At 41.3% G+C, this 27,964-nt stretch overlaps 1 protein-coding gene across 3 annotated transcripts in view; it reads right to left on the reverse strand.

Annotated features, from left to right (window-relative positions):
• Positions 1-27,964, reverse strand: part of gphna (gephyrin a) — a 31,173-nt gene that overhangs the window by 2,162 nt on the left and 1,047 nt on the right. Inside the window, exons 2-22 of one of the 3 annotated variants that reach the window (XM_019876343.1) lie at positions 23,211-23,289; positions 23,085-23,142; positions 21,974-22,066; positions 21,676-21,770; positions 21,501-21,567; positions 19,347-19,646; positions 16,456-16,557; positions 11,803-11,940; positions 8,650-8,692; positions 8,438-8,575; positions 8,186-8,278; positions 7,975-8,030; positions 6,047-6,166; positions 5,910-5,968; positions 4,663-4,816; positions 4,463-4,584; positions 3,954-4,041; positions 3,763-3,836; positions 2,353-2,417; positions 1,464-1,567; positions 108-204 (exon numbers count right to left, since the gene is read on the reverse strand). In XM_019876343.1, coding sequence (XP_019731902.1) covers positions 108-204; positions 1,464-1,567; positions 2,353-2,417; positions 3,763-3,836; positions 3,954-4,041; positions 4,463-4,584; positions 4,663-4,816; positions 5,910-5,968; positions 6,047-6,166; positions 7,975-8,030; positions 8,186-8,278; positions 8,438-8,575; positions 8,650-8,692; positions 11,803-11,940; positions 16,456-16,557; positions 19,347-19,646; positions 21,501-21,567; positions 21,676-21,770; positions 21,974-22,066; positions 23,085-23,142; positions 23,211-23,289 — 2,145 coding nt within the window. Of the gene's footprint in view, positions 1-107; positions 205-1,409; positions 1,568-2,352; positions 2,418-3,762; positions 3,837-3,953; positions 4,042-4,462; positions 4,585-4,662; positions 4,817-5,909; positions 5,969-6,046; positions 6,167-7,974; positions 8,031-8,185; positions 8,279-8,437; positions 8,576-8,649; positions 8,693-11,802; positions 11,941-16,455; positions 16,558-19,346; positions 19,647-21,500; positions 21,568-21,675; positions 21,771-21,973; positions 22,067-23,084; positions 23,143-23,210; positions 23,290-27,964 lie in introns of those variants that run through there. The other 2 variants (XM_019876360.1, XM_019876351.1) reach the window with 2 other exon arrangements.

A 27,964-nucleotide genomic window follows, 5' to 3' on the forward strand; every position in this document is an offset into this window, starting at 1 on the left:
GGCGAGCATGGTTATTTGGTTGAGAGAAATTCTGGCTCTGGTCATGGTGGAAATGATGAGACCAAGTGTGGCACTTATAGCCTGCCTGTGTGCATGCATTCTCACACCTGTGCTTTGAGCCCAGGGCAGCGGCTCTTGGTGATGCCAGGTGAGAATACAGCGATGGTACTCTGGTCGAGGATCTAGCTTCACATCACACGAAAGCTAAAACAAACACAAACAAACTAGTGGTGGGACTTCCTTAACCCTTGTGTTAGCCTTATTGCCTGAGGCTTTGGTCATCAAACAAGAGCAATGAATCTTATTTTCACTCATTCAAAATATCTGACACGGCGAACAGGAAGTGAAATTTAAACAGCTATAGATTGACAACATATGTAAATTCGTACAGATTCGTACAAATTTTCAAAAGTGTGCAATTCTAATACCATCTCAAGCAACATTTTGAGCTAAGAATATCCACAACTGGAGCCTATCCCAGCCGTAGGCGGGGGACACCCTGAATCGGTTGCCAGCCAATCTCAAGGCACACACAGACGAACAACCATTCGCGCTCACACTCACACCTAGGGACAATTTTGAGTGTTCAATTAGCCTGTTAAATTGATTTATTAAGGGGGGAAAAAGAAAAAAAAAGGATAAGGTCTGCTTTAATTTTATTTGGAGGACATTAATTGTGCAGACCAAAAGTCAAGATGAAAAGTCATGACTATATTGTATCCACTATATTAATCTACTTTTCAGGTCACTTTTCCTGCCTGACGTACGCCCTAACCTATCTGAATTCATTTCCAGTTTCTGTTTAGCAAGTATGAGTTTCTCTCCAGAGTCCAGTTTTGCTTGCTATTTTGCTGTTCAAAGTTGGATGTTCTCTGCTCAAACGTGGTTCCAGCCAGATTTCTATGAGAAGTGTACTCAATCACCCGAACACTTAATTTCGGTGTTAAACGGTTCCCTGTCAGTTTTAGGTTAGCTTTCCTCGTCATCCCTTTATGAGAACAAAACTACTCAAAAATGTAGCTAATTCGCTACCACGGAGGTAAGGATGACGGACTAACGAGCAACTCAGCAACATATTTAGCCACACCCCAAGTGTGGCTAAACACTGCATGCTGCTCATCAACTCAAAATCAGTTTTTCTTTCATTGAAAAATGAAGCTGATCATACTTTGCAGACAGTTGGCCAAAGAGCAGGCACAGTCCACGGAGATTCTTAGGCAGAAATAATTGTCTGTTTTTGTTTTGTACGAAGTAGAATACGTACGCCATATGTTGTGACAGAGGAGTAACCTGACCAAAACCTCCATGTATTGTGAACATATGGTATAGTTCAAAAACAGTGCATTATATATTGGATACCCTTGACAAATAGCATTCTGTGAAAGATGAATAGAAAAAAAAACAAGTACCTTTTATTTTGCTTTCTTTGTCAGTGTGTATGCGAGGGTGAGTAAGTGGGTTACCCTGGCCTTAATAATGGTGGGTCTAGGGTCCAGAATGCCTTGCATCTTCCTCAGTGCAGGAATCACAAAGAGATTACATGTGACAACTGCAGACACCGGGTTACCTGCAAAAACAAGCGATCACAGATTTTCAGTGGGGAAAAACGTAGCGCTTCATAGCAGTCAACTGACAGCATGTTTCTCTGAAGCATTATCGATTGACATGTTTTATCACTGAATTGTATTAGTATTGGAAGAAAGCAGTGATTCCTAGTCAATGTGCCCTGACAGGACAGTGTGCCATGAGAGATGATCAGATAGATGCACCATGGGAAATTATCTGTCAATTTTCTGTCAATTATGGTGCGACCTAATCCTGTGCTGGTGCGATCAACTTTAGCACTACTAGTGGAAATGTAACTGTAGAGCCCTGAAATTTCATTTTTGCAAAGGTAATTTTCTCACTTTTGATTGAGATATTCAATCATGTTTTTTTTTTTTTTTAATTCTTGTCGTTTCGCCAAGAATTGTATACTGCATCATAAAATGATCTGTGTCAAATATTTTGGTTTTATAGTAAAAAAAAAACAATCATCATCATCATTAAGGCTGAGTGGACTTTGTCGGGTCAGGGAACTTTATTTGGAAGGTTTCCCACAACTGTTTTAAAACGAGTCACAGCAAGACGTGGTGACAGATCTGACAAAGACTGGAGTGACAGCTGAAACTGCCAGCAAAGGAAGAGTATTGTCTTTACCGGATAAAAACATTTGTCTGAACAAAAGAAATTTAAAACTTGAATACAAGATGAGAGAAGACAAGATGAATGCTGAAGTTCGATATACCAGTTCGAGGTTAACAACAAAATATCCAGCTAACTGTAACACAAACATACAGACAAGTTAAATACCTGGCAGAGCAAAGATGAGTTTCCGCGTTCCATCAATGTCAACAGTGGCAAAGGTAGTAGGAAGACTGAAAACAAACACAGAACCCTTTTTTTTAAGCATAGCTCTATAAGCAAGTTACATTAACAGTTACAAAATTCCAATTTGCAACAATTTAACCATAGGTGAGTGGAAACAATATTCTTAAAATGTCTCTCCTTTTTTATTTGCATATACTGTAAACCTTTAGGGTTGTGGTTTGCTGTTAAATCTTGAAATTATTTATCTTCAAAAATGTCTCGTGTTTGCAGGACTGAATTGAATATGAGCAGGGTTGCTTCCTTTGATGAAAGATGGAAACGCTTTGCGCTTCCTGTATAGTAGGTGGCGGTATGACTCAAAGAGCTGTGAGTGGCGAGGGAGGCAGAAAGATGATGTCACTTAATTTTGCTATAACAACACATCCATCCATTTTCCGAACCGCTTTATCCTCACAAGGGTCGCGGGGGGTGCTGGAGCCCATCCCAGCTGTCTTCGGGCAGTAGGCGGGGGAGACCCTGAATCGGTTGCCAGCCAATCGCAGGGCACACAGAGACAAACAACCATCCACGCCCACACTCACACCTAGGGACAATGTTTTTGGAATGTGGGAGGAAACCGGAGTACCCGGAGAAAACCCACGCAGGCCCGGGGAGAACATTCAAACTCCACACAGGGAGGCCGGAGTTGGAATTGAACCCTGTAGCTTTGGATTGGATTTTACCTTTGGCCACAATGTGGAGTGGAATTCTGGTTATGGTATGCCATTTTAAATGCTAAATGAAAACCTTTTAGAGTTTTTAGGGTTAAAACCGTTGCAAGCAGCTCCCAGTTCTATATATTGGCAAATAAGCTGATGTGAAATGTAAGTGAGTGTACTGTATGTGAAGCTCTTTGGTTAGTCACCGTATGATGTAGATAGATTGACAGTGCACTCCATTTACCATTTTAATCACATTGGATTTTTCATTTGCTGAACTATGACGTGTTATTTTGTCAAATGATGGACCGGCAAAATTTTGCGAACAACAGAGAGGACCTAGTTGACAAAAGCAACAGTCATTGTTCTCAACTTTATGATTTGGTTGCCAAATTTTTCAACCTTGCTCGCAACTTTTTTTTTCCCCAAAAAAAGCAACTAGTACATTTCATTTCCACTAAGAAACATACGAAATGAGCTCGATTGTTGGACATCTAGTGGCGATGCTACCCACGCGTAGCTGTGTTGCTCGATCCACGGAAGCCTGTTTCACCACAGAGCAAAGGTGATTTGGGGTATTTACATGCTCAATCAAAACAAAACAAAACTAACTGGTATTGTGAAGGGTGAAAGGTAACTAAACAAGGGTGAATGGTAAAGAAAAAAAGAAGGACGTCATCCTTTATCTACTCACCCTGGCTTCATGAACACACGTCCAAAGTGAATCTGAGCATGAAGGTCAATGTCCAGCACCTGCTTCAGGAAGTCCTGGTTGGACACAGTAAAATTATGTTCATCTAACTGTGCCAGTTTAATTGATCAAATGTTGTCAGATGATCAAAACTGGAAAATTCAGCATTGGTTGAGTCAGAGTTTGGATCTTACCTTCTCTCCCATCGAGACGCCCCCTGAGGTGATGATGACATCAGCACGACTGATTCCCTCATGAAGAGCTGAGAGCAGGTCATCAGGGCTGCGCATACAGGTATGAAATGTCACTCCGGGGTCATGAATGACTCCGCATATTGCAAACACAGAGGAATAAACTCGATCAAGGATTCTGTGAGATCTGTTAAATTTCAAATAAGAGACGCATTTGGAAAGATGTGGATGAAACTCTAAATACAGTGTCCTTAAAATTTATTTGTGTGTGTGTGTGTGTGTGTGTGTGTGTGTGTGTGTGTGTGTGTGTGTGTGTGTGTGTGTGTGTGTGTGTGTAAAATTATTTTACTCTTATCATTATTTTTTTGTATTCTTAATTTCTGAGGACAGTATTTGGCAATTATTATTTTCACAAAATTCAAAGGGTGAGAATGCATCAATGAAGAGTTACAGCTTGGAATGAACTTTTTACCGAAACAGGAAATAATTTGTTTTGTTTGTAATATTTTTACTTGTCTCCAACAATGCCCAGGTTGATGGTTGGATATCCATGTTCCTGGATGGTGGCGAGCAGAGTCGAACGGTTGGAGTCTCTGATCTTTCCTGGGTGGAGGTCATCTTCTGGATTCAACAGCTTGAATGCAATAAATCAGTGAGTTAATGAAGAGAGAACGCGCTGGGAATAATCCTGTGATTATTTGTGTGCACACACCTCATTTCCAGTGGACATAACGGCCACCACTGGGAACTTGTGCACGTTGACATCAGTCACCCCCACAGTAGCCAGCAGACCGATCTCTGATGGGCCCATGTGTGTCCCTTTGGCTAACACACACTCTCCTCGTCTGATGTCATGACCTATAGGCCTGAACAGACAATAACAGTTGACTTCAAATACAGATGAAGTTCTAAAGCACCTTTAGGCGTGTGTGTGTGTGTGTTAGGGCTGCCACAAACGACTATTTTGCTCGTCGACTAATCACCAACAGTAGGCGTGATTGGTCGACAAATTGGACCATATGTAAATCTTAGCGGATCGCGCCAGCAAGCAGAAACATGATACTCTATGTGAGTTCGGGTGTGACTCTAAGGGAGTTGCTTGTTCAGTATCAACCACGAGCATAAAAAAAAAAAAAAAATTGTTTTGGTTGTCAATACATGAGAGTTCGCTGACTATTACCTCCACCCACCCATCTCACAGCCTCTTCAGCCTGCTGCCATCAGGGAGAAGACTACGGTGTCTCTGTGCTCGAACCAGCAGGCTCAAGAACAGTTTATTCCACCAGGCGGTCAGGAGACTCAACTCCCCCCGCCCTTTTCTGCCCGCAATCCCCCCACTCTACCCCTGCCTCTTGACACAGACTGTGACCCTCCCTCAGCACCTGACATCCGATTATTACACTTAAACAATGGACTACCTAACTTCAACCCGCAATAATCACAAGTGCCCTTGGTTGCCTGTTGATTGCTATTTAGTTTTCTTTTTTTTAAATTTTTTTTTTTTTATATTTGTCTTTTTTAATGCAGTTCAGTTTCGCTGCCCTTATTTTTAGCTGTGTGTGTTTTCAATGCACTGCATGTTTGCACTGTGGTTGAGAGGAAAGAAATTTCATCTGTGCTGTATGTTGTACATAGAGCATAGTTGACAATAAAGCTGACATGACTTGATTTGATTTTGGGTGAAAATACGCCCGAATTTCCAGACTTTGTTGCTAACACAGGTTAGCCAAGACACTGCATTACCCTCAAAGATTCCATTTACATCCGGGATGGCCCGGATTACCACTACCGCGCATGTGCATCACAGACAAGGCATACAGCCAGCAGGAGCAGCAGGAGATGAGACAGTTTCGATAATAAGTGACTCCTGTCAACTATTAAATTAATTGTCGACGATTTTGATCATTGATGTGACTAGTCAATTAATTTTGGCAGCATGATGTCATTGTTACTTTTTACCTGATGTCCTGTCCTGGCCGAGCCTGCACCATAATCCTCACTTCTAATTCTTCAGTGCCCTGAAAGACACCAGAGATAATATTACCATACTTGATGAGACACATGTATTCCCGGCAAAAATTTGTTTTCTTGCTTACATCTTCAGACTCTCTCAAAAGTTCTGTATCTTCCACTTGGACTACTGCGTCAGCACCACAAGGAATGGGAGCACCGGTGGTCACCCTCATCACTTGGCCTGGCATCACCGTGTGGGTGGGCTGCATTGACGCACAGTCACATTGGAACTGTCAACTTGGAACTGCAGTACAAAATTTGCCACAATCTAGTCATTTTTAATATTTTTGCTGGAAAAAAAAATTCTCATGGGAGCATCTTTCTTTTGTTGTTACTCGCTTCCTGCAGTTCAAAGCTATGACAGTAATGTAGGTAATCATTAATTATGTGACTGGCTCTGAGTATTTTTACAAGCACACCCTCAAGTCATGTTCTACTTTTGCGAGCCTTCTGACAATATGTGCTGTTGTACACTTGCGTAAAACAGCCATCGGGGATGACCAGAGAACGTGAACGATGCCTTGTTGTGTTATGAATGAGCCACTCTCTTTCTTCAAATGTTGGAATAGTCATTGATCGAGTGCTGTTAAAAAAAAAAAAAAAAAACATTGGTGGATATGTGTGATATCTTGTATAATGACCAGTTCCAAACATGTTTGTGCTGAAAATACGTCACGGGATACGTTACACGGTTAACAGCAGTTTCCTGTGCGACTTACAAAGTTCAATGTATAGTCCTGGAAATTCAATGAAAGAAATGTGCCTTGGCTCGAAAAAGATTGAAAAACACTCATCTAGAGGAGTCAAAAAAATACAACTGGTTCATGAAGCGTGCATTATAGGACGCTGCATGAAATGACGACATCGAGGAGTGATCAAAACATGACATTATTACAATTAAATTATAACATACAAGACATTTCAATGAAAAACGTTTCTATTAAATACCGACTCGTCACTCTCATTTCGTGGGAGGTGCCTCAAGTGCTCACATGTAAAAAGAGGAGAGTTAGGCCCTCGTGACTGTGACATTGTTATGGTGAATGAAAGCAACAAAGTAAAAGTAGAAATAGACTCCTAAAAGAAAGACCCCTGAACTGACGATTATATTTGGATTCCAAACATTCTTCGGTGTCCCATGATGACATTTGCCTCTATTCTGGTTGGGGAAGTGTTTAGGTTTCAGGATACCAACCGACCGTCACTGTTGTTCAACGCGGCCATAAGCGTTCTGTTTGATTTCGTGCTGGAGGGTTACATGATGGTGTATTTTGACTTTTAGTGGTTGCAATATCCATTTACATAAATCATTTGTGAACTGATGTTAGAGGCGAGGCAGCTGGTTGCCGAGACGCTAGCATGCTGTCGGCTAAAGTCTGCTTAGTACAATGCACTTTGTCGAGTCATCAATTATTTTCTTAAACTTTTACTACAATTTTAAGCTTTGGGCTGCTGGGAAAGGAAAATAAAGATTTTTAAGGAGGATCTCAAAACTGACATTTTTGACCAAGCAATCTATTTTTGTCAATAAATCAAACTAATCTCTCACTAATGACATACACTTGGACATGATTAAGATTTCACTTAGCGTAACCATTCTTTTCCGTCTGCCATTGGATTTCAGTGGTCTTGTCCAATATTCTAATTTACCCACCAATTGTAAACTGCCAGGGATAAGGCTGACTGACCGCTTATTATTTGTGCCTTGAACTGTGCATAAAACCGAGAGACTAGCATAGCATACAACCATACATCCGACATGACATGAATTTAGTTTGCTGTTTGCAGGTACAGTGGGGGGGTTCAACATTGAGGAAATGTATGCCAAATAAAGACCTAACGTTCTTTCTTTCAAAGTTAGCTTCTTTACTTTCTGTACCGGTCATAACCCCAATAGGAAATTGCCCCAAAAAAAGCACATTAGGATAATCCTTTGTTGTCTTGACTATTTTTGACAATAGAAATAAACTGAACTAGTTTGAATTGCACCAATTAGTGAATAAGGGCTGACCTGTTGTCCAGCCTGTGATTCTCCCATGATGAAGCGATCTCCTGGGCCATCGGCAGCTGCAGGACAACAACCCCAAATGAAATTAACTGAAAACTAGAGCATCTCCCTTGAATGGTGATTTAAAAGACAATTTCAGTGCCGAGTACAGAGTGAAAATTTTCGGGATAAATACAAGAATCATCAGCTTGAACCAAACCTTCCCACCGCATACCTCTTACAGCATAGCCGTCTTTAACTGAGGCGGGAAATGGAGGAAGGTTGTCTTTGGCATAGATGTCCTGAGCGAGCACTCGACCCAATCCGTCTAGAAGGATTAGGACATTTCTAAAACCATTTTAACAATACTCCAACCATCACAACAGGCAGAGTTAGTGCACGGAGTAGTTGGAAGCTTGACTGCTTTACGCCGCTTTTTCAAAAACCGATTAGGGCACACAGCACACAATCGATGGTGGAGACTGACCTCTGTAGTTTATGACTTCAATTCCCAGAATAGGAGTCATTTCTAAAACAGTGATGAAGGCTTTGTCCATTGATGTCAGTGGAAACGGGGACATCCGATGACGTCGTGCCACTTTGCTGATGTCCACCGCACTGTGACCTGGACATCCGTGCACACAATAGAGGTTTTGCACGGTAATGCAGTTGTGCAAGGGTGATGTGTAAATAACTTACTGGCCCTCAGGATGTTCTCATTACTGCCACATCGGGACTGGACCTGGAGGAGGACAATGATTCTCTTGTTAGTCATTGTTTGAATCGCATGGAACTACTGTAAGTCAAACGTTTTACTTTGTTACGGGATAGTTGAAGTTACTGTCTCCTGACAAAGGATTCAGAGTGGATGATTGAATATGGATATATACAGCCTTCCTGGAACTTTGACTTTTACAAACCAGTGCAGCCATTTACCTGTATTATAACTTTTAGGCACTGGTAGGTTTACATTGCTATCCCTGGAGTATCTACACATATCAAAAAAATTGGGAAAAAAAACCCAAATCACTATGAAACTATTTTTTTTTTCAATTTCCATATGACTTCTCCCCGTCTCCGCTGTATTTTGGCCCAGTATTCAAAAACTATCTGCTCCAGTTGCCAAGGTTTGTAGCTTGTTTTCTCCAGAAGGCCTGTGTCAGGTCCTTCCACAGACCTTCAATAGGATTTATATAAATTGTTTGAAATAGTCAATACATCACTTTAGAATAGTCCAATGCTTTGCTGTTAGCCATTGAGTCATTATCTTGTGACAAGACCCATGACCTGCGAATGAGGCCGAGGTTTCCAACAATAGGCAGGACAATTCTCTCTAAAATACCTTGATAGTTATGAGATTTCATTGTAGCTGGACAGATTCAAGACAGCCTGTGCTGGATGCAGCAAAGCAGCCCCAGAACATGACAGACCCTCCCTCCATGTTGAATAGTCGGGACAGTATTCTTTTGTTGATATGCTTCATTGTTTTAATCTGTGAACATAGAGCTGATGTGCCTTGCCAATGAGTTCCAATTTTGTCTCAGCTCTCCCAGAGGCATTGTGAATGTACTCTATGTCGGTGGAACTTCCTCCTCGCAGCAACATGCAGGGATGGCAATATGATGTGATTTCACTGACATTAACCGTTTGTTCTCGGCATTAAAAACAATGCTACATTTTAATCAATAACAAAAACACTTTTTATTTTATTGTTTTTTTGTTGTTGTTTTTATTTTTTATTTTTTTATGAAAACAAAAAGATTTTCGTGTGGCACGGTGACAGACTGGTAAGTATGTGTGCCTCACAGTGCAGAGGTACAGGGCTCGATTGCACACCCTGGCCTTCCTGTGTGGAGTTTGCATGTTCTTCCTGTGTCTGCATGGGTTTTCTCCGGGTACTCCGATTTGTTCCCACATTTCAAAAACATGCATGGTGCGTTTAAGGATCACTCTAAAATTGTCCGGAGGTGTGATTTTGAGCGTGAATGGTTGTTTGACTATGTGTACCCTGCGATTGGCTGGCAATCAGGTCTACCTCGCCTGCTCCCCTGAAAACAGCTGGGATAGGCTCCAGCACGCCCGCGACCCTAGTGAGGATAAAGTGGTTCAGATAACGGATGGATGAAATGAGGCAAGAGCAATTTGTGATTGGATGGTCATGAGGGTGGAGGTGGAACTCCCACCTATACAGTATATGCAACAGCTTATGTAGGGACATCACTAGTTTTCAGATCACAGCAGTGCATTATGCACATTGCCAATGATAGGTTACATAGCATGAGAAGAATTACAGCATTGATCCATCCATTCATCATGCCAAGACCGTTTGTAAATCGAAAGTAGTCCGGTAATTTTTCTAAGAAAACTATAAATGTAGGCAAAAAGGAGTGTTCCTGACCAGAGGGTTCACTGTGTGCGAGAGAGAGAGAGAGAGAGAGAGAGAGAGAGAGAGACGCACACACAAAATGTAATAGTTGATGAGTTATTTATACATTTATTTATTTGGTGCTTTGTTTTTCTCTTCAAATTTCCTTGTTTCGTGCTTCTCCTGCTAATTGTAAACCTCATCTATGATGCACATGTGGAGTTGTGGTAATCCGGGGCAGAAGTGATGTAAATAGAAACATTGTGGGTAATGCAGTGTCAGGGCTAACCCGTGTTAGCTACAGAATCCAAAAGGCAATTTTCATACAAAATGCTTATTACGATGCAAGACTTCATTTCTTGGGAGCACGGCGGTGATGAACGACCATCGAAAAAGAAAGCATGTTGAGGCTGATGCCTGATTGCAGTCCTGACATAGGGACAGTCGTGTCTAGAAGATTAGCAGACACAGGCTACCGTGGGCGTTTGATGTAAAGCACTACCATGTCACGTGCTAACACACTGTCGTTTGTAATATGGATTACAGAAGCATTCATCAGTGAACTCCCATTTACTGACAACCAAAACAGATTTTGTATGCCCGTGCTAGACATCGAACAGAAAGAGCACAGACCACACACTACCCATAAGTCTCTCTCCATTCCTACAATCGCAACCACGCCACAAAGTGTTGCTTTTAAAAACTCGGACATAGCAGCACTCAAAGTAACAGAGGGTGATATGTTTTGCCACAAGCCATCAGTGGAAGCACAAATGATAAAGCACAACCTAGGTCGTTACGATATACTAACTTATAGTGCTAAAAAATATGTTCTAAGATTGAAGGACTTTTTTTTCTGTTCAGGTAGATACCACATTTTGATTGTGTAGCTCATTTTGCTACTTTTAAATAATGCAAAGGAGTGAAGGCAGAGAAAGCTGGATACAGGTTCAAACCAGCGTCTGAGAGCTTCGAGTGGGCCACTCTTGACATCATGGAGTAATCTAAGTGTTTCACGAGCATTATATTGTTTTATGTTTAAAAAGAACATGTCCGGTAAACTTAAAGAAATCGATTCGTAAACACATGTTCCTCATCGAAAATTCAGGTTGGAACCATCAGAAAAATAAAATGTGAGCTGGCTCAAATAGACGGTACATGCTTTCCACCAGTGAAACAACAAATTAAATGTGAGCTTTAGGACAATTCCAGCATCAAGTTTTTGCATGTTTTTCCTTTTCAGAATTAGCACCGCTTGTCATTACAATGTGCATCTTAGAATATTACATTCTGCTTGCTCGGAAAGACATTGAAAGTAAACTTTGGGATGAGGGCAGACACAGCAAGATACAGTATGTGCAAAATTGCAAGAACAGATTTCTTTTACATTGTTGGAAAATAAAAGCTGCTTTCTTCCACTTGTCAAAACGACTCGGGCTTCAGTACAGCGTCTACATTCATGTGTTAACGTGACTATATGTGGGTACCTTAGGTGTTGGGCATGAAGCGGTGGAAAGGCGGGAGGTTGCCTGTGTTGCCCGTGGTGACTCAGAAGGGGTGGAGCTCAAAGACGCAGAATCTCGAGGAAGCACCTGAACACCTCGAGAAATGATCGAGTCCGGAATCTACAGGTTAAGAAAGCAGAGACATTAAGATGATCCATGTCGCCATGAAAAATCTTTGGTCTTACTGCACAGTAACATGTCATGTGTATTTTTGAAGCAACAATTTATGCAACTAGGATTTAATCTGTTGTTAAACATAGACACCGGTGACACTAATGTGACGAAATTTAATACAGTGGATGATTACAAAAAAGAAAAAGAGAATAGCAGAAATAATGCGGTTGACGTAGAGATTAGCAGGATTGAGCCGTCGTCTCCCAAAATAAAATCTATGTTCAAATATGCATTTGAAGAAACTACAAACAGACCACTTGACGCTTTATTAGGTCCAATTAGGTATGCGTGAACTTTCGTGAAACAGTCACAAATTAAACATGCTGATAATTTTGGGTTCAACTTTAAACTAAACAAGGAAATTAAACTGATTTTCAAAGCACGGACACCCATTATATGACAGCAATAATTACATCTCGGTTAAACACTGTCTGACAGCAAAGTACACATTTATCCATCCATCCATTTATCTGATCCGCTTATCCTCACAAGGGTCGCGGGCGTGTTGGAGCCTATGCCAGGTGTTTTCGGGCAGTAGGCAGGGTACACGCTGAACTGATTGCCCGCCAATCGCAGGGGACACATAGATGAACAAAAACCATAAACACTCACACTGAGGGACAATATAGAGTATCGAATGAACCTACCATGCATGTTTGGAATGAAAGTACGCTGATAAAAGGAATACATAAAAAAAAAAAAAAACTTATCTGCATTACATAATCTTAACAGTCCCCCAAAAAGCCAGGCCTATTATGTTTTACAAAAAGTCAATTAGTGTCCTATTGAAAGAAGGTAAAAATAAAGAAATCAATAACAATCCATGACATCATAGGTACAATTATAAATGATGTATGAAAAGTTGAATTACGTTTTCAAGAACTTTGACATCAACAGCGTTTTATGATCTTGCCTTTACACAAACCACATTAGATTTGAAATCAAATAATCAAGGTGTGACTAAAGTACGTATAGACTTTCAGCTTTAATGAGGTTGTACAAAAATATGGCAATTATCCATCTGGCCATCCATCCATTCATCATCTTCATCTTATCAGGGGTCAGGGTCGTGGGTGCAGCAGCTTAAGCAGGGAAGTACAGATGACCCTCTCCCCAACCACTTCGTTCAGCTCATCCAGGGGGAGCCCAAGAGATTCCCAGACCAGCCGGGAGACAGAGTCTCTCCACATGTGCTAGATGTGCCCAGAACACCTTACCAGGGGAGCACCCAGGAGGCAACCTGAACATATACCCGAGCCACATCTTCCGTTTCCTCTCAATGCAGAGGATAATCAGTCTGTGGGTCTTGTTGCCATAAATATAATTTCAATTGAATTAAGTTCCCTGGGTTCTGTCAGTCTTCGTTGGATCTGTGTGTTCTTGTCATGTTTTGTTTCTGTTATAGTTTATTTTGTTTGTTTGTTACTTAGGTTTCATGTGGTTTTCAGGACTTTGTTTGTGTATTTGACTTAGATTTTACTCCTGCAAGTATTTTTTTTGTTAATATATTTTCTTCAGTCCAGTGCCTCCTGCCTCCCTGCTTTTTGGGTCCTCTACCATCACGCAAAACTTCACAGAATAATCCGAACCAGCAAATGGACCCCGCAGGACCAGAGGCTTGATACCATCGCCAAACCCATTTCGGTGGCGCACGTCCTGTGGCAGCTACCCTTTCTGGCGGCGCACGTCCTGCGGCCGCCACCCCATTCCTGTTCCCGCGGCGCATGTCCTGCAGCTGCCACCCGTCCCCGTTCCGGTGATACATGTCATGCGACCACCATTCGTCCCTGTTCCGGCAGCGCACGCCCTGGCCCGTCCCCGTTCAGGTTAAAACATGTCATGCGGCCACCATTCGTCCCTGTTCCGGCAGCGCACGCCCTGTAGCCACCGCTGGGTGACTTTGGGAAGTCTAGGATCCATCCCTTGAGGGAGGGGTAATGTTATGTTTTTGTTTAGATTACATTTGGTTTTGTTCCTTCATGTGCCTTTTTTGTCTCCACCTGTTCTTGTCACCCGGGTGCCTTGTGTTAACCAATCAGCTCCCTCAACCCTTTGTGTCTTGTCCATGTGTTTCTCCTTGTCTCGTCACTTTGCTTGTATTTAGTTCCGCGAGTTCTGTCAGTCTTTGCAGAATCATTGTGTGTTCCTGTCATAGGTTTTTTTGTTTGTTACTTACTTTGGTTTCATGTGGTTTCCAGGTCTTTGTGTATTTCAGTTAGTTTTTCCAGTGTACTCCTTGTTACTTTGGTTTCATGTGGTTTCCAGGTCTTTGTTTGTGTATTTCAGTTAGTTTTTCCAGTGTACTCCTGCAATAATTTTTTTGTTCATATATTTTGTTCAGTCCACCCTGCTCCTCCTGCCTCGCTGCTTTTTGGGTCTTCTACCATCATGCAAAACTTGACACAAAGTGGTGTATAAAGACAAAATCGCAAAAATGATATCAATGCCAATACTACTCAAAATGTACATATTGAGCAGATTAAAAATAAGAAACTGTAATTACAATCCAAGTCTTGATGCCCTTCCTTGTTGGTCATGATTGTATGTAAAACATGCAAAAACCGGGGGTCTCTACAGCAAGTTGAGATGTCTTAAGCAATTGCTCACTTGAATAATTTCATCAGACTGACAAAGGCACCTCTAGAGTCCCAGAAGAGATTATACAACTAAATGCCTGGGATGGTCACCATCTACTCACATGTGAATAGACTTTGACATCCAGTATTCAGTACGTACCCTGAGGAAACTCACCTAGCTTTCTGAGAAATGGGAAATTATCAAATAAATCCTCCCTTGTAAATATATGTATTTTGCTTTTTATACTATATCATAATTTCTAATCATTTCATCATTCCCTTCGATGCACTGAGGTTTGTGCTGGTAGCCGTAAAATTGCCCAACTACCAGAACAGTTTGTCCTTGAGGGTCTCATGTGATGTAGTATTTCACCTTCACCCAGGCCAATTCATACAATTGAAACATTGTCAGACTTTTACACAACATGAACCCAGACCAAACGATTATCTCCGGATGGGGTTGTTTGTCCCAAAAGGACTAATGAATAATTGTCACCACGGTGTGCTGATTTTCAAAAAAAGTACCCAAAAAAAAAAAAATGTCCATGGGGAAAGAGGTGAGGTAGGTGGTACAATTACATAACACACAAAACATGTGCAGTTCACCCACTCAACAAGAGGACGTCAGATGCTTGTGTGGCAAATGCTAATTAACTGCCACTCACGACTGGAACAATTGCTCAAATGTTTATCTGTAGAAAGGAGCGGAAACATTAAGAATGTATGGAGCTTTGGGTTTTGCTACATTGACCAACAGGGCAGTTAATAAAAAAAGCATGAACACTTTTTGGGAGCGTTTACTTGAAGCTTCTTCTTTAAATACAGTTTTTCAAAGCATTTTCACAATCCCCTAAATCAGTGGTGTCAAACCTAGGGCCCGCGGGCCGGAACCGGCCCACAAGGAGGTTCAATCAGGCCCGCAGGATAATTTAAAAATGAAAAAATGCATTAAAGACACAGAATTAATATTTTTAATAAGGTGCAATTCATTGAGTATCCGCAAGGGGACACTGTTTTGATCAGAGAAGAAGACAACAGCAGCCTCAGTGCGTCACTGAGACAGACCCATGACAGCAGACGCTATCAATAGCACTCTCACATTTACACATTTAATAGCACTCTCCTTAGTTTGTAAGGTGTAGGCAGGGATTACGTTTAGATTTTATATGCACGTGTAAATGGTTTAAAACTTCCTTTCTTTATCAATCTCGTTTAATTTTAAAGTGCATTACTATATTTTTCAATACCAATTACTTGTTAAAGTTTGTACAATCAGTGGGATCAGTTGCAATGCATATATGTGAATGATAAAAGTAAATTGCACATTTGTCGAAGGGAATGTAAGGTGCTTCATGAAATGTTTTGTAAAAGATATGTCATTAAATGTCAACATTTTCCTAATGTTCTTGTGCTTCTTTATACCGAAACAAAGGAAAGACATATTGTGTTGGTTATTTATAGCAAAGTATGGTATCATTTTAATGGTCCGGCCCACTTGACATCTACCGAGGCCGTATGTGGCCCACCATGTGAAATGAGTTTGACACCCCTGCCCTAAATGCTTCCAAATGTAAAGATAATATAAGATAAGAAAAACCTTTATTAGTCTCGCAATGGAGAAATTCCCAATTCACAGCAGCAAAGTTATGAAAGGAAGAAGTAGAACAACAAAATATAGGAAAGGCACTTATTGTAAAAATGTATGTACCCTTCCAGCCACTGGTTGGTTCGACTTAAAATTCTAATAACTGTTGCTTTGTGTGTCGTGGAGCTTTCTCCAAACGTCAACCACGTATGGTAGTTGAAATATGAATTGGCGGGTTCTGACAGACAGACATGATGAGCTGATCAATGACAAAAAAAAGGGAGTGTGAAGGTGCCTCACCTGCTGGTCATGGGTACAGGAGCAGGTGAAATGAGTGGGAGGGGCAGGCGTGTTGCCAGGCAGATAGGGACCCCCCTTAGCCATGACCACAGCATGACTGGTCTGATGGACACCAAAATGCATGCAGGGGTCACACACAGACATATGTTGGCAGAAGTGAACAGGTGAATGACATGATGTGGGCATAATGACAAAACATTCATTTTACTCTAATGAATCAGGTGGATGAAATATTCATCCATACCAGGTACATTGGACCCTTTGGAACAACTTGTAATTTATAGGAAAAGGAAACTCTGACACAGGTGGGAAAATAAATGGAAGTCAAAGAAAAACAGAGTGAGACGAAGGAGGACACGACAAATAAGCATCGGCTGTCGTCCTACAGTACACTCCAAATTAGTTTTTTTTTTCTTGTTTTTTTTTTTTAGTTTTAAATTTCTGTGGTGCTTTTTGTAAGTGTGTGATCTTTTATCAGCAATCATAGGCCAAAGAAGAAAAGTATCATGAAACTAGGAATGGGCAAAAACTTGGTTCATGTTCAAAATAGTGATAAATGTGTGTAATTTGCCTGGTGTCCATAGCAACAATGTATAAAAGCCACATCTTGGTTCAGCAAGATGAAGTGCACCACATGGCAGCAACCAATACAGAGAACTGCTGATTCCGTTTTAAATAGCTTGCCTGCAAAAGAAAAGACCACATAGAGTGGGACTCTTCTCTTTCGTAGTCCAGATTCAGTTGTGTAAACAGAGTACGGTAGTACCCTTTTGCTCACATTTGCACAAGTGTACTGCACAAAACTCTCAGGCCACCACAGGCTTTGTTGCTTTCATTATCGTTTCCGAATTTTGACAAAGAACAACTCTGAATAGCAGAATAGATAACAGTGATGACATTGGTTATGTCTCCATTCCATGCAAGCAATGTTGCCTGGAAGATCCGGCCGTGTGCAGTCGTGCACCGCTCCAACCCCCTCAGGGCACAGCAAAATGTATACAGCACCCCCCCCCCCCCCCAAAAAAAAAAAAAACTTCAAACCTGAGCTGCATTGGTATTTTGGATTTTCACATTAGCCTCATACAAAAGCTATTGAAAAGTTGATTTGGCACGTGTGGGTGACCAAGCGGGAAGAAAAATGCATAACTTTTTTTTTTTTTTTAAAGACAAAAATGGTGACAGTGCAGGAGCAGACTAAAAACTGCAGTGTCTTGCAATCATTGTCACGCAGACCTTGCTCGAAGATGCCCACTTCCAGTTTCATTTTGCCTAGTCTTAGGTCTATATGGGGCTTCTTTACAGTGATATTAAAGTTGATTTACCACCTTACTAATATAACATTACCCTGCAGAGGGATTGGTCTCTTTTAATTGTACGTCTACCTTGGAGTTGGGGCTTGTTTACTCCCATGGTGAAAAGTGCAGGCTATGCAGGTTGAAAACAAACAAAAATAGTTGCAATCAATGTTCCCTCTAATTTAATGTATGCTGACAGAGTGAGAGCAGTGCGCAATTGCTCACACGCGCAGCTTAGAGGGAATAGCGGTTGCAATGTGTTCGACAGCTCATCAATTGGACACGTGGCGTTATCCAGCTTTCATGCTGGCCACTCGTCTAGTCACCGATCCCCTCAGTGGAAAGAACCCAGATGCTTGAATGAGAATATCTGTGCACAACTGAAGAATATTGCCGCAATGCACAGTATGTACGAAGTGTGGATGGCCAATCCGTGGTGAGATTCACTCAGTTATTGCAGCTCCGCGCTGCCTCGCGTCATCAATGCACGGGCCGCGAGTAAGCACGCTTTTGCTGGCTCAGTAGAGGGCCAGAGCTGGTCATTTGGATGTCCGAGGCACAACTAATAAGCGTATTTTCCGCACTAGAAGGCGCACCTAAAAACATTCAATTATCTCAAAAGTGTGCCTTATATATGGATCAATATTCTGATTTATTGGACGTAGTATTTTAAATGTTCTGTAAAGCGCTTTGTTACAGCCGCAGCCGATTGTGAAAGCTCTATATACATAAATCTGTATTGTATTGTATTCCCTTTAGCGTAGCTCTATCTGGTGGATGCATAACGCAACCTAAGACACAGCCACGATTGTGGATTCTACTCTATGCGCCTTATAATGCAGTGCGCCAAATATATGAAAACAGTTTTAAAATAGACCATTCATTGAAGGTGCACCTTATACTCCGAAGCGCCTTCTAGTCCGGAAAATACGGTCTTCATTTTTTTTGAATGCTCAGCCACATGGAAAATAAGAGGGAACATTGGATACAAGAAAGATAGGCCGGGTCTTTGCTTGAAACTATAGCCTATATAATCATTTTTTATTTTTTGTACATGGGGTCCTCAGATTTACGACATTTCAAGGTTACAACCGGCGTAAGATGTCATCAAGCAGCACAAGGCAAACTTGTTTCCTGACTTATTTACAGTTTTTCATTTGACTGGTTTATATTCAAGCACTGTTTGTCATACAAATATGTGCCGTACTATAATTATGACTTTCCTATTGTGTTAGCGTAGGTCGGTAACAGATAGGTTTCTGTGGAACCAAACTTTGCTGTAAATCACTGGACCGACTGGATGCTCAATGTACACATTTTCAACCATTTCTAGTGTTTTAAAGAAATCGTGTCGTACCTGGTGCAACATATCCAAAATAGGGACTTTAAAATAAAGACCCACTGTGGCCAAAGCAACAAATCAAATGGATGCCCAAGAATTTTGTAGAGTACGGTTATCCTGCAGACTCCGCAACTGCATTTGGCTCAATAGCCTTGTTATCTGTGCTGTCATGACCAAAATGACCTCCGAGGTTTCTAAAAGTTTCACTGATCAAGTTTGCAACAGCAATATTGTATGCTCTGTTAGTTTGTTACCTTTGCAGCAATAGCAGCTGCGGTGATGTGGGAGGAGCCATGCTGGTGATGGTGATGATGGTGGTGGTGTGCATGTCGACCTCTCCGCCTGTCTTCCTCCTCATCGTCCTCCTCCTCGCACTGAGTGCCGCGCTCCATAGTGTGTGAGTGGGCATGCGTGTTGGTGTGTGCGTTGGACAGCAGAGAAGAAGGAGAAGGCAGCTGCTCGAGTGCGGCGTGTACGGATTTAACCCTGACCATGGCCTCGCGCAGCAGGTCGATGGCATGGGGCAGAGCAGGAAGGATGAATTGAAAACACTCCTGGAAAAAAAAAAAAACTGAATTCATAAAAATGAAAGGATTTCCCAGTCATAAAAACAGCTAATGCGTGCAGAGTTTTATTCCAGTCCGGCTAACAAAGTTTCAGCATGTATGAATGTGCATGGGTGTTGATTAGCTAAAGTTGCTAAATTATATGTTTTTCAAACAATTGGAAAAAAAAAAAGTAATGTGAGGTAACAGTGCAACTTGTCAAATCCGCTGCAGCTGTTCTGACCTTTTGATAAGATCTATTTCAGATCTACTGATAACTTAGATAGATAGAACATAGATGTACTCTTGATGCAACTCATTAAGTCAAGACATCAAAAGACAAAAATGAGCAACTCCTCAGGCTGACATTTTCTTTTTCTTAAAGCATAAAAATTTCTGTGAGCCTGTACAGTCTTGACCTATGAGCCCAGAGCTTCAGTACTTAACCTATTTTGACGTGCTTTGAGCGCATGACAGTTGGGCTGTGAACGGGACTTAAACTCTGGCAACAAACAGGCATCCGTGTGATGACGCTGCCCTTCCATTGCATTCACCTCTCTCATTCTTGAGAAAATAGCTAACACTACCACCCACAATTCATGCGTGCAGTAACGAACATTTTGAGAAGAGAAAACTGTACTGACAGAAGTGTTCAAGCTTTTGATGAATTACTGAAATAAAAAGCTCACCCACCACTTTAGCGAGGATAAGTTGGATGGAAAATTGCTGGATGAATGGAATTGGGTGAAGAGCCTTAATTTGCCCTTGCATCGACTCCTACCGTGTATCCCATTCCATTTCACAGGTGAGCTGGATCATAGTTAATTTGTGCATTTTTTTGCACCATTTATTTGAAATAATGTCCTGCGTTTGAATAAAGGGAGGGAAATTAAAACATGCTTTTTAAAATCCAATTTATTGATTAATCATCACAACAATTGACAGATTAATCAATTATTTTGTTTGCCCGAAACATACCTTCTGGAATTATGGCCAAAAAGTTCTAACTTGATTTCATCGGACCTTAATGCATTTTCCCACATGTAATTTGTATTTGAATGATGTTTTTGAAACTACAGACCACGTGTCAAACTCAAGGCCCATATCCAGCCCGCCACGTCGTTTTATGTGGCCCGCGAAAGCAAATCATCCTTGCTAAAATCTGTACTGAAATGTCGAAATGTCATGTGCAAAAACGTTGAGATTTTTGTTTACCCTGTTCACACTCACCTGAACAATAATTGAACAAACAAATTGAACAAACTAGTAATTGACCAATTTGTTGTGTGCAAGTAATTATCCGATTTGATGAAATATACGATATGAAACATTGATTCGGTTTCACTGTCGTAACGGCCCACCGAGGGAAGACATAACTCCAAAGTGGCCTGCGACAAAAGTGAGTTTGACACCCCTGCTATAGACAATGTGGAGGAACACATAAATAGTTTGAAACAGCAAAGAGCGCTAACATCTTCCAACTATTGTTGCAAAATTAAAAAATATAAATTAAAAAAAATTAAAAAGGAAAAGCCTACTAGAACAGTTTCATTTGCCAGGTGTGCAACTCCCATTGAACATGAATTTAAATGTGATTGGTTAATTCTGAACATAGCCACATCACACTTAAAAGATGTGTGCAGTGTAACCAAATGATTTAATAAAATTTTCCTTTCCCTTTAAAAAAATGTTTTAACCCATTGAGTTGTACAGGTAAGAATCACAATGGTGGGGGAAAGTCAAACGCTGGCACTTGAGCGGGGGGGTATAGACTTGTCATATCCACTGTAAAGTGAATATATCCTTTTCAGGATCAGTTTAACGTAGCAGAAAATCAGAGTGAACAGAGTCATGGTACATTACCTGAGAGCCCTTCTTGCTCCCTGGCAGGTTGATGATCAGAGTTTTACCACGGATACCACACACTGGCCTGGAATCAAAACAGTAAATGAGCACACGTGAACCAAGCTAGAGTCAAACTGATTTTGGTGAAAGGAGAAGTAACATGGAATGAGAGGAAACCAAATCGAATCCTCACCTGGACAGCATACCAAGTGGCGTAACGTTAAGGGAGCCCATAAGCATTGCCAGAGCCATGCCTGGAGCCTCTCTCTCGATTACTTCTCTGGTGGCCTACAAGGTGAAACAGCGCTTGATAGTCGGCAATAGATTAAGGTAAAGTAGTAAAGTATATATTAAGACTTTAGGACTTAAAGCAATGGACTGAGTTAGTTATGGAATTGCAAAAGCAATCATTTAAGTCCCTACAAATTGAGACATTAAATCAAAACATACTTCTGGATATTAGTAATGAAACAATACGTTCATGTGAGTACCTCAGGCGTAACATCGCGTGGTGCAAATCCAGTTCCTCCTGTAGTGAGAATAAGATTAAGCTCCTGGTCATCACACCATTCCAAAAGAGTTTCCTGTACAAAACATATTTTCAGAATTAACAATTGCAACTTAGACCTGAAATTTGATGGGCATAAATGTGAATTTGTATGCTAGCTTTTCAAACGTGGGTCTCAATCTCAGGTCCTCGAGGGTCGCTTTCCGAAATGTTTGAGACCCTGGCTTTAAACTCTTTGAAAATGAAGATGACCATATTTTACAGACCATTTGGAGCACTGTACTATTAGGTCCAATATCAATTAAGAGGTCTATTTTAAAACATTTTCATACACAAAGCATACGGGGTTATGAGGTTTATTTGATGGATTCAACATTAGTTTGTTTCAGCGCGGACGCAAAATATCGTGTGACACCGCATGTCTCACTTGCTGTTGTTTGCCGTGATACACGGGGTTCCTTTGTGAGGAAAAGTTAAGGGTATCCTCTGACAGACGAAAAAAAAAAAAAGATTGGACATAGCAAGTCAATCTGGTGACCAGTGGTGGTGGTATTACTTTGGCTAATGCTTAATGCTATTTTCGCGGACAGCTCAACGGCTATAAACAAGTCAATGCATTCATCATAACCCAACCTTTGTTACTCGGTCCCGGCAGCTACTGGAAGCTGGCTGAGTTGTTTCCCAGCGGTCCCACATTACAACATTGGGAATGCGCCGCCAGAAACATTGAGCTTGCCTTCGGTCTCTGTGACCGCAGCATTGGGCGAGTAGGACCACATTTCCCGTGATTGTTTGACACAGAAGCAGGAAGTAGTTCTCTTTGCGATGCGATGAAAACATGGATGACTGCTTGCGATTTGATGCGGATGAGAATGAGAACACTAACGTAATAGGAAAGAATTTGAATTAAAGGCAAGGATTTGAAAAGCCATCCAAACATAAGGTGTACCGTCACTCTTTCGAGAAAATTAAAAGGGTTTCAATTGTGTCTTATGGTCTGAAAAATACGGTAAATACCTGAACATTGTACATGCAGCAAAATGTTCATCATGTCAGTGTTACGACTTTATGTGCATCAAAGCAGAGTCCCATACCTTGATTTCATCAATCTCATCAGGAACAATTTTATAGGCTGCAATGACCCCACCTAACCTGCAGGTTGTGACAGAGGGAATTAGAGGAATCTCGAAAAATCTGTGCTAATGTGTAGGCAGACTTACAGTGACGGATCATGAACCAGGTCCTTCAAGTTGACCCCACTCCTGTCCTCAGCCAAGTTCTTGAAACAACTGTCACTGACTGAGAAGAAGGTAACATTTTCATATATTATATAATCTATAACACATATTCATATGAATGAGAAGAAAATTCAGATGGAAAAAAGAAATCCTGAATAGCGTGTTAAGGACCCAAACTAAAAGTAAAATCGATTATATTAAGTCAGTAACTTAGCATACTTTTTACATTCCTACAATGAAAACATTCTGGTTAATTATGATTTGCAACACTTGATACATACTATTACAAAAGTGTTTCATTGACTGAAGGCATTTCCTATTGTCCAGCGAGAGAAGACATCTCCAGACCATAAATCTAAATACTTGACCTCCAACTCTGCAATATTGCCATGAAGTCTTTGCCGCCTTCTCAAATTCTTAGTTTTTTTTGTTTTGTTTTGTTTTTTTTGCATAGTTTCCCCACTTTGTTTAAGATCAAACAAAAACGTAAAAATCAGATAAAAGATAAACCAAGCAAACATCAAGTGTAGTTTTTAAATTGTGATCTTTAATTATTAATGAAAAAAAAAAAAAAAACAACAACAACAACATTCATTGCTACCTTGCCCTGTGTGGAAAAAGTGATTGCCCCCGAAACCGAATAATTGGTTGGGCCATGCTCAGCAACAACAACTGACATCAAGCCCTTTCTGCAACGAGCAATGAGTTTTTCACATCTCTGTGCATATATTTTGGCCCATTCTTCCATGCAGAATTGTTCTAATTCAACAACACTGGACCATTGTCCTGCTACAGAGCCCAGGCACACATCAGCTTGCGGCCACGGTCTGATGGATCTGATCGTGCGAAGACCTACTTGAAATATGCATTTACAAAGACAGGTTATTCCCACAGAAGAACGAAGCCCACACTGCACAATACGTGGCAAGCGGCTCTCCAATGAGTCAATGGAGCCTTCAAAACCGATGTCTCAAATTCTTAGTTTTTTTTGTTTTGTTTTGTTTTTTTTGCATAGTTTCCCCACTTTGTTTAAGATCAAACAAAAACGTAAAAATCAGATAAAAGATAAACCAAGCAAACATCAAGTGTAGTTTTTAAATTGTGATCTTTAATTATTAATGAAAAAAAAAAAAAAAAACAACAACAACAACATTCATTGCTACCTTGCCCTGTGTGGAAAAAGTGATTGCCCCCGAAACCGAATAATTGGTTGGGCCATGCTCAGCAACAACAACTGACATCAAGCCCTTTCTGCAACGAGCAATGAGTTTTTCACATCTCTGTGCATATATTTTGGCCCATTCTTCCATGCAGAATTGTTCTAATTCAACAACACTGGACCATTGTCCTGCTACAGAGCCCAGGCACACATCAGCTTGCGGCCACGGTCTGATGGATCTGATCGTGCGAAGACCTACTTGAAATATGCATTTACAAAGACAGGTTATTCCCACAGAAGAACGAAGCCCACACTGCACAATACGTGGCAAGCGGCTCTCCAATGAGTCAATGGAGCCTTCAAAACCGATGTGTCATACTTGGTGGTTAACCGCATTGCTAAGGCTAAAGAGTAAGACATCACTGTCCAAATCCAAATTTTTAACTTCCTTGGGCCTGTGAAAGTGCTGTATAAATAAACATGTATTGTATTGTATTTCCTCTGGAGGAATTGCAGCAAGGATTGTCTGGTGTTTTCTGATCTACTTCAGGAGCGTAAAACCTTCTTACGATGGGACAGGCATTCTTCGTCAAAGGCAATTGACACAAGACAGTCATACACATAAAAATGCAGCAGCAGAGTGTTCCGATTGTCCTCAGCACACGTGAAGGGTGAAAGAAGGCACAGATTGGAGATGATGTGGCAGCAAAGAGATGGGTCACCATCCTGTACTCAACCGGTTCCTTTTTGCAGTCTCCATCAGGCCACCCTGACCTGATCAAACATGGCCTCGATATATGTGACCAGTTGGGTTGTTAAAAAGCTGAGTTGGCTGACTGTTACATCCATAATCCATAGTAGATGTCACAATCCGTGCACTAAACAGGACATCGCGGTACATCAAACACACACTGTAGCCTGTTTCTGCTTATGCTAGCTTTCAGACAAGGCTGGTTCTATGTCAGAAATGAAATCAAGCATCAGCCAGAATGTGCTTCATTTTTAGAGGCTCGTTTATCAACGCTGTGATGGCATGAAAAGGAGGTTTGCATCTTCTTGAGTATTTTGGGTGAAAATGCGACTAATCTTTCTGACTCTGTTGCTAACACGGGTTAGCCATAACACTGTATTACCCACAACGCTTCATTTTTACACGGATGACCCGAATTACCACTACTGCGGATGTGCATCGCTGCCAAGGCTTACAGCCGGCGGGAAAAGTGGGAGACAAGGCAGGTTTCACACAAAACAGTCCGATAAATAAATATATAAATAAACGACTCATTTACTATTAAATTGTCAATGATTTTGTTCATCAATGTCATTGTGACTAGTCGACTAATTTTGGCAGCCCTAGTACTCAATCATGTAAGCTTTCACAGATAACTTTCAACTGCCTCACCCAAATATGATCCAATCTTGCTCGTAAAATCCAGTTTCCTGTCATGTCGGGTTGCAAACACTGATTTTCCATTTGGAAATCTACTTTGAGCAAACCAATCACAACCCAACCAAGGATGGTCTTGATGTCATCAGGGCCCACCGTCCACTTCACCAACAACCTCCCAGGTCTCCCATGTATGATGTTGGTGCCAATGAGCAGGTCCACATCTTCCTCAACCTCCAGTATCCGTACATGCTTCAGATGCGGCCAGCGTTCAAGGTCCATTGTCCGTGGAATTTTCTCCTGGTGAACAGGCATCTTCCTTTGTGTGAAAATCGCAGGCAAGTTTCAAAAGTTGTTGGATTCCATACCAACCACTTCCAAATCAGACATGAAGCAACTTTCTCGTGCCCCATCGTTCTGAGAAGGATCCCCATCTTTTTTTCCTGTCAGATTAAGTCCATTCATGAGTCATTTGTTGCAAAACGAGGAAGTGCTCCCTGGAACTACACACAAGTTACCAAAGTTTTGTGCCCCCTTTTGGGCTTCACGTGGATGGGTTGTAGTGACAATGGACATTGATGTATATCGGTTGCGGTCAAGCCACTGGACTGTATTGATGCCACAGCCCCTTCAGAAACGCCACTGGTCTGGGTTGAATTTATTTGCTTTGTTTGGGAGTGAAAATGCAACAATGTAGGGTACCTCAGTTTGCATACTCTGTCGGTCGAATGTCTTTTGCAATTTCTATTTCTGTGCCCAATGCACGAACATATCAAAGCACATCCTTTTTTTCTTCAACAAAAAGACACATTTTCATCTTCCGTCTTTTTATTCAACATAAGTCAAACATCCTAAGAATGTCTAGCTCCACAAAACACACACACCTTGACACATGAGCTGTTCTCCTTTTTGTTTACAGGTTCCTGCTTCTTTTCAAACCTTTCTTCTTGCGCTAAAGTTAGTTGCACCAAAAATGTTGACTTCACATTGACAAAAAAATGCAATGCTGTTAAGACTTTTTAGGATCCCACGGGAACCCTGGTGATCTTTGTCCATGATGACTGAGTGGTAACTGCATGCTTACAGCATCCACATTTAACTGCATATTCGTTTCATTAGATTTAGCAGAAACACGAGAGCCTTCTGAAACCATGAGCACATTCACTCTCACCATAGACGCTGCCAGTTCCATGTCCAAGCCCAATGGCTCAATTTTTCTCCTGAGTTGTTTCTCTTGCTTGAATTGCACGTTTAGGAAATAACAGTGAAGCTTTCCCGGCTGGTTGGTCTGTTGCTGTTAGCACTCTAAAATGACTCCACCAGCCTCTCTCCTTTCGGATGCGCCTGCTGACGTCATCACGAGAGGGCTCTCGAGTTGAGCACAAGAGGACACGCCACGGAGTTCCATCCTCACTCGCTTGCAGCAAATGCACAATTAATGCGTTTGTCGGCATGCTGCGCATTGCTAAGTGTTGTGTAAAAAGGCCTTAACGGTGTGTTGAACAGTTAAGTATTTGCTGACTTCCATGTTATTGTTTTATATATATGGTCATTGAGTGTTTTTCATACAATTTTTTACTGAAACATGGACTTCACTTTTACATTAGCATGTTATGCCTTGCGTACTAACTTGGGTCATGTTGCCGCCATAGGAGTGGAAATCTGACGCATATTGAAGACACACTGTACTTGACTTAAGAGATTCCAAAATATGTCAGCTCCCAAAACAAGTTATTAGATTCTTTGGTCAACAACTAGCAGGGGACGGGAACTGCATGGAGAAAATTAAATGGAACCACTGAGAATAGGATCCCCTTTCCAGTAATATTTGTTGAATTGATTGAAGTGGTGCGGTCCAAAGTATTTTGAAAGCTCCCCAAATTTCTGGTTGCACACCCAAGAAGATGCAGCATTAAAATGTTCCTTTTTAAGTCCAGGTCATTGATGTTATGGTTGGTTCATTAACTGCACTGACGTGACAAGAGGGTGTGAGCTTCAACTCTCCGGTCAGCAGGGTTTTGCATACAAAACGCTACCTCGTCAAAAACACGACAACAGCTTTCCAAGTCAGCTGCTGGCTTGCATCCTCTAAGCATTTTGAGCACGTCTCCTCCTGCCTTGGAGAGATGGCAGGAGGCCTACTGGTGACTGCCACACGACTCGATGGACGCTATAGTCCCTATCCTCCTC

Source organism: Hippocampus comes, unplaced genomic scaffold (assembly GCF_001891065.2).
Source record: "Hippocampus comes isolate QL1 unplaced genomic scaffold, H_comes_QL1_v1.1 scaffold107, whole genome shotgun sequence".
In the NCBI taxonomy this organism is placed as follows: domain Eukaryota; kingdom Metazoa; phylum Chordata; class Actinopteri; order Syngnathiformes; family Syngnathidae; genus Hippocampus; species Hippocampus comes.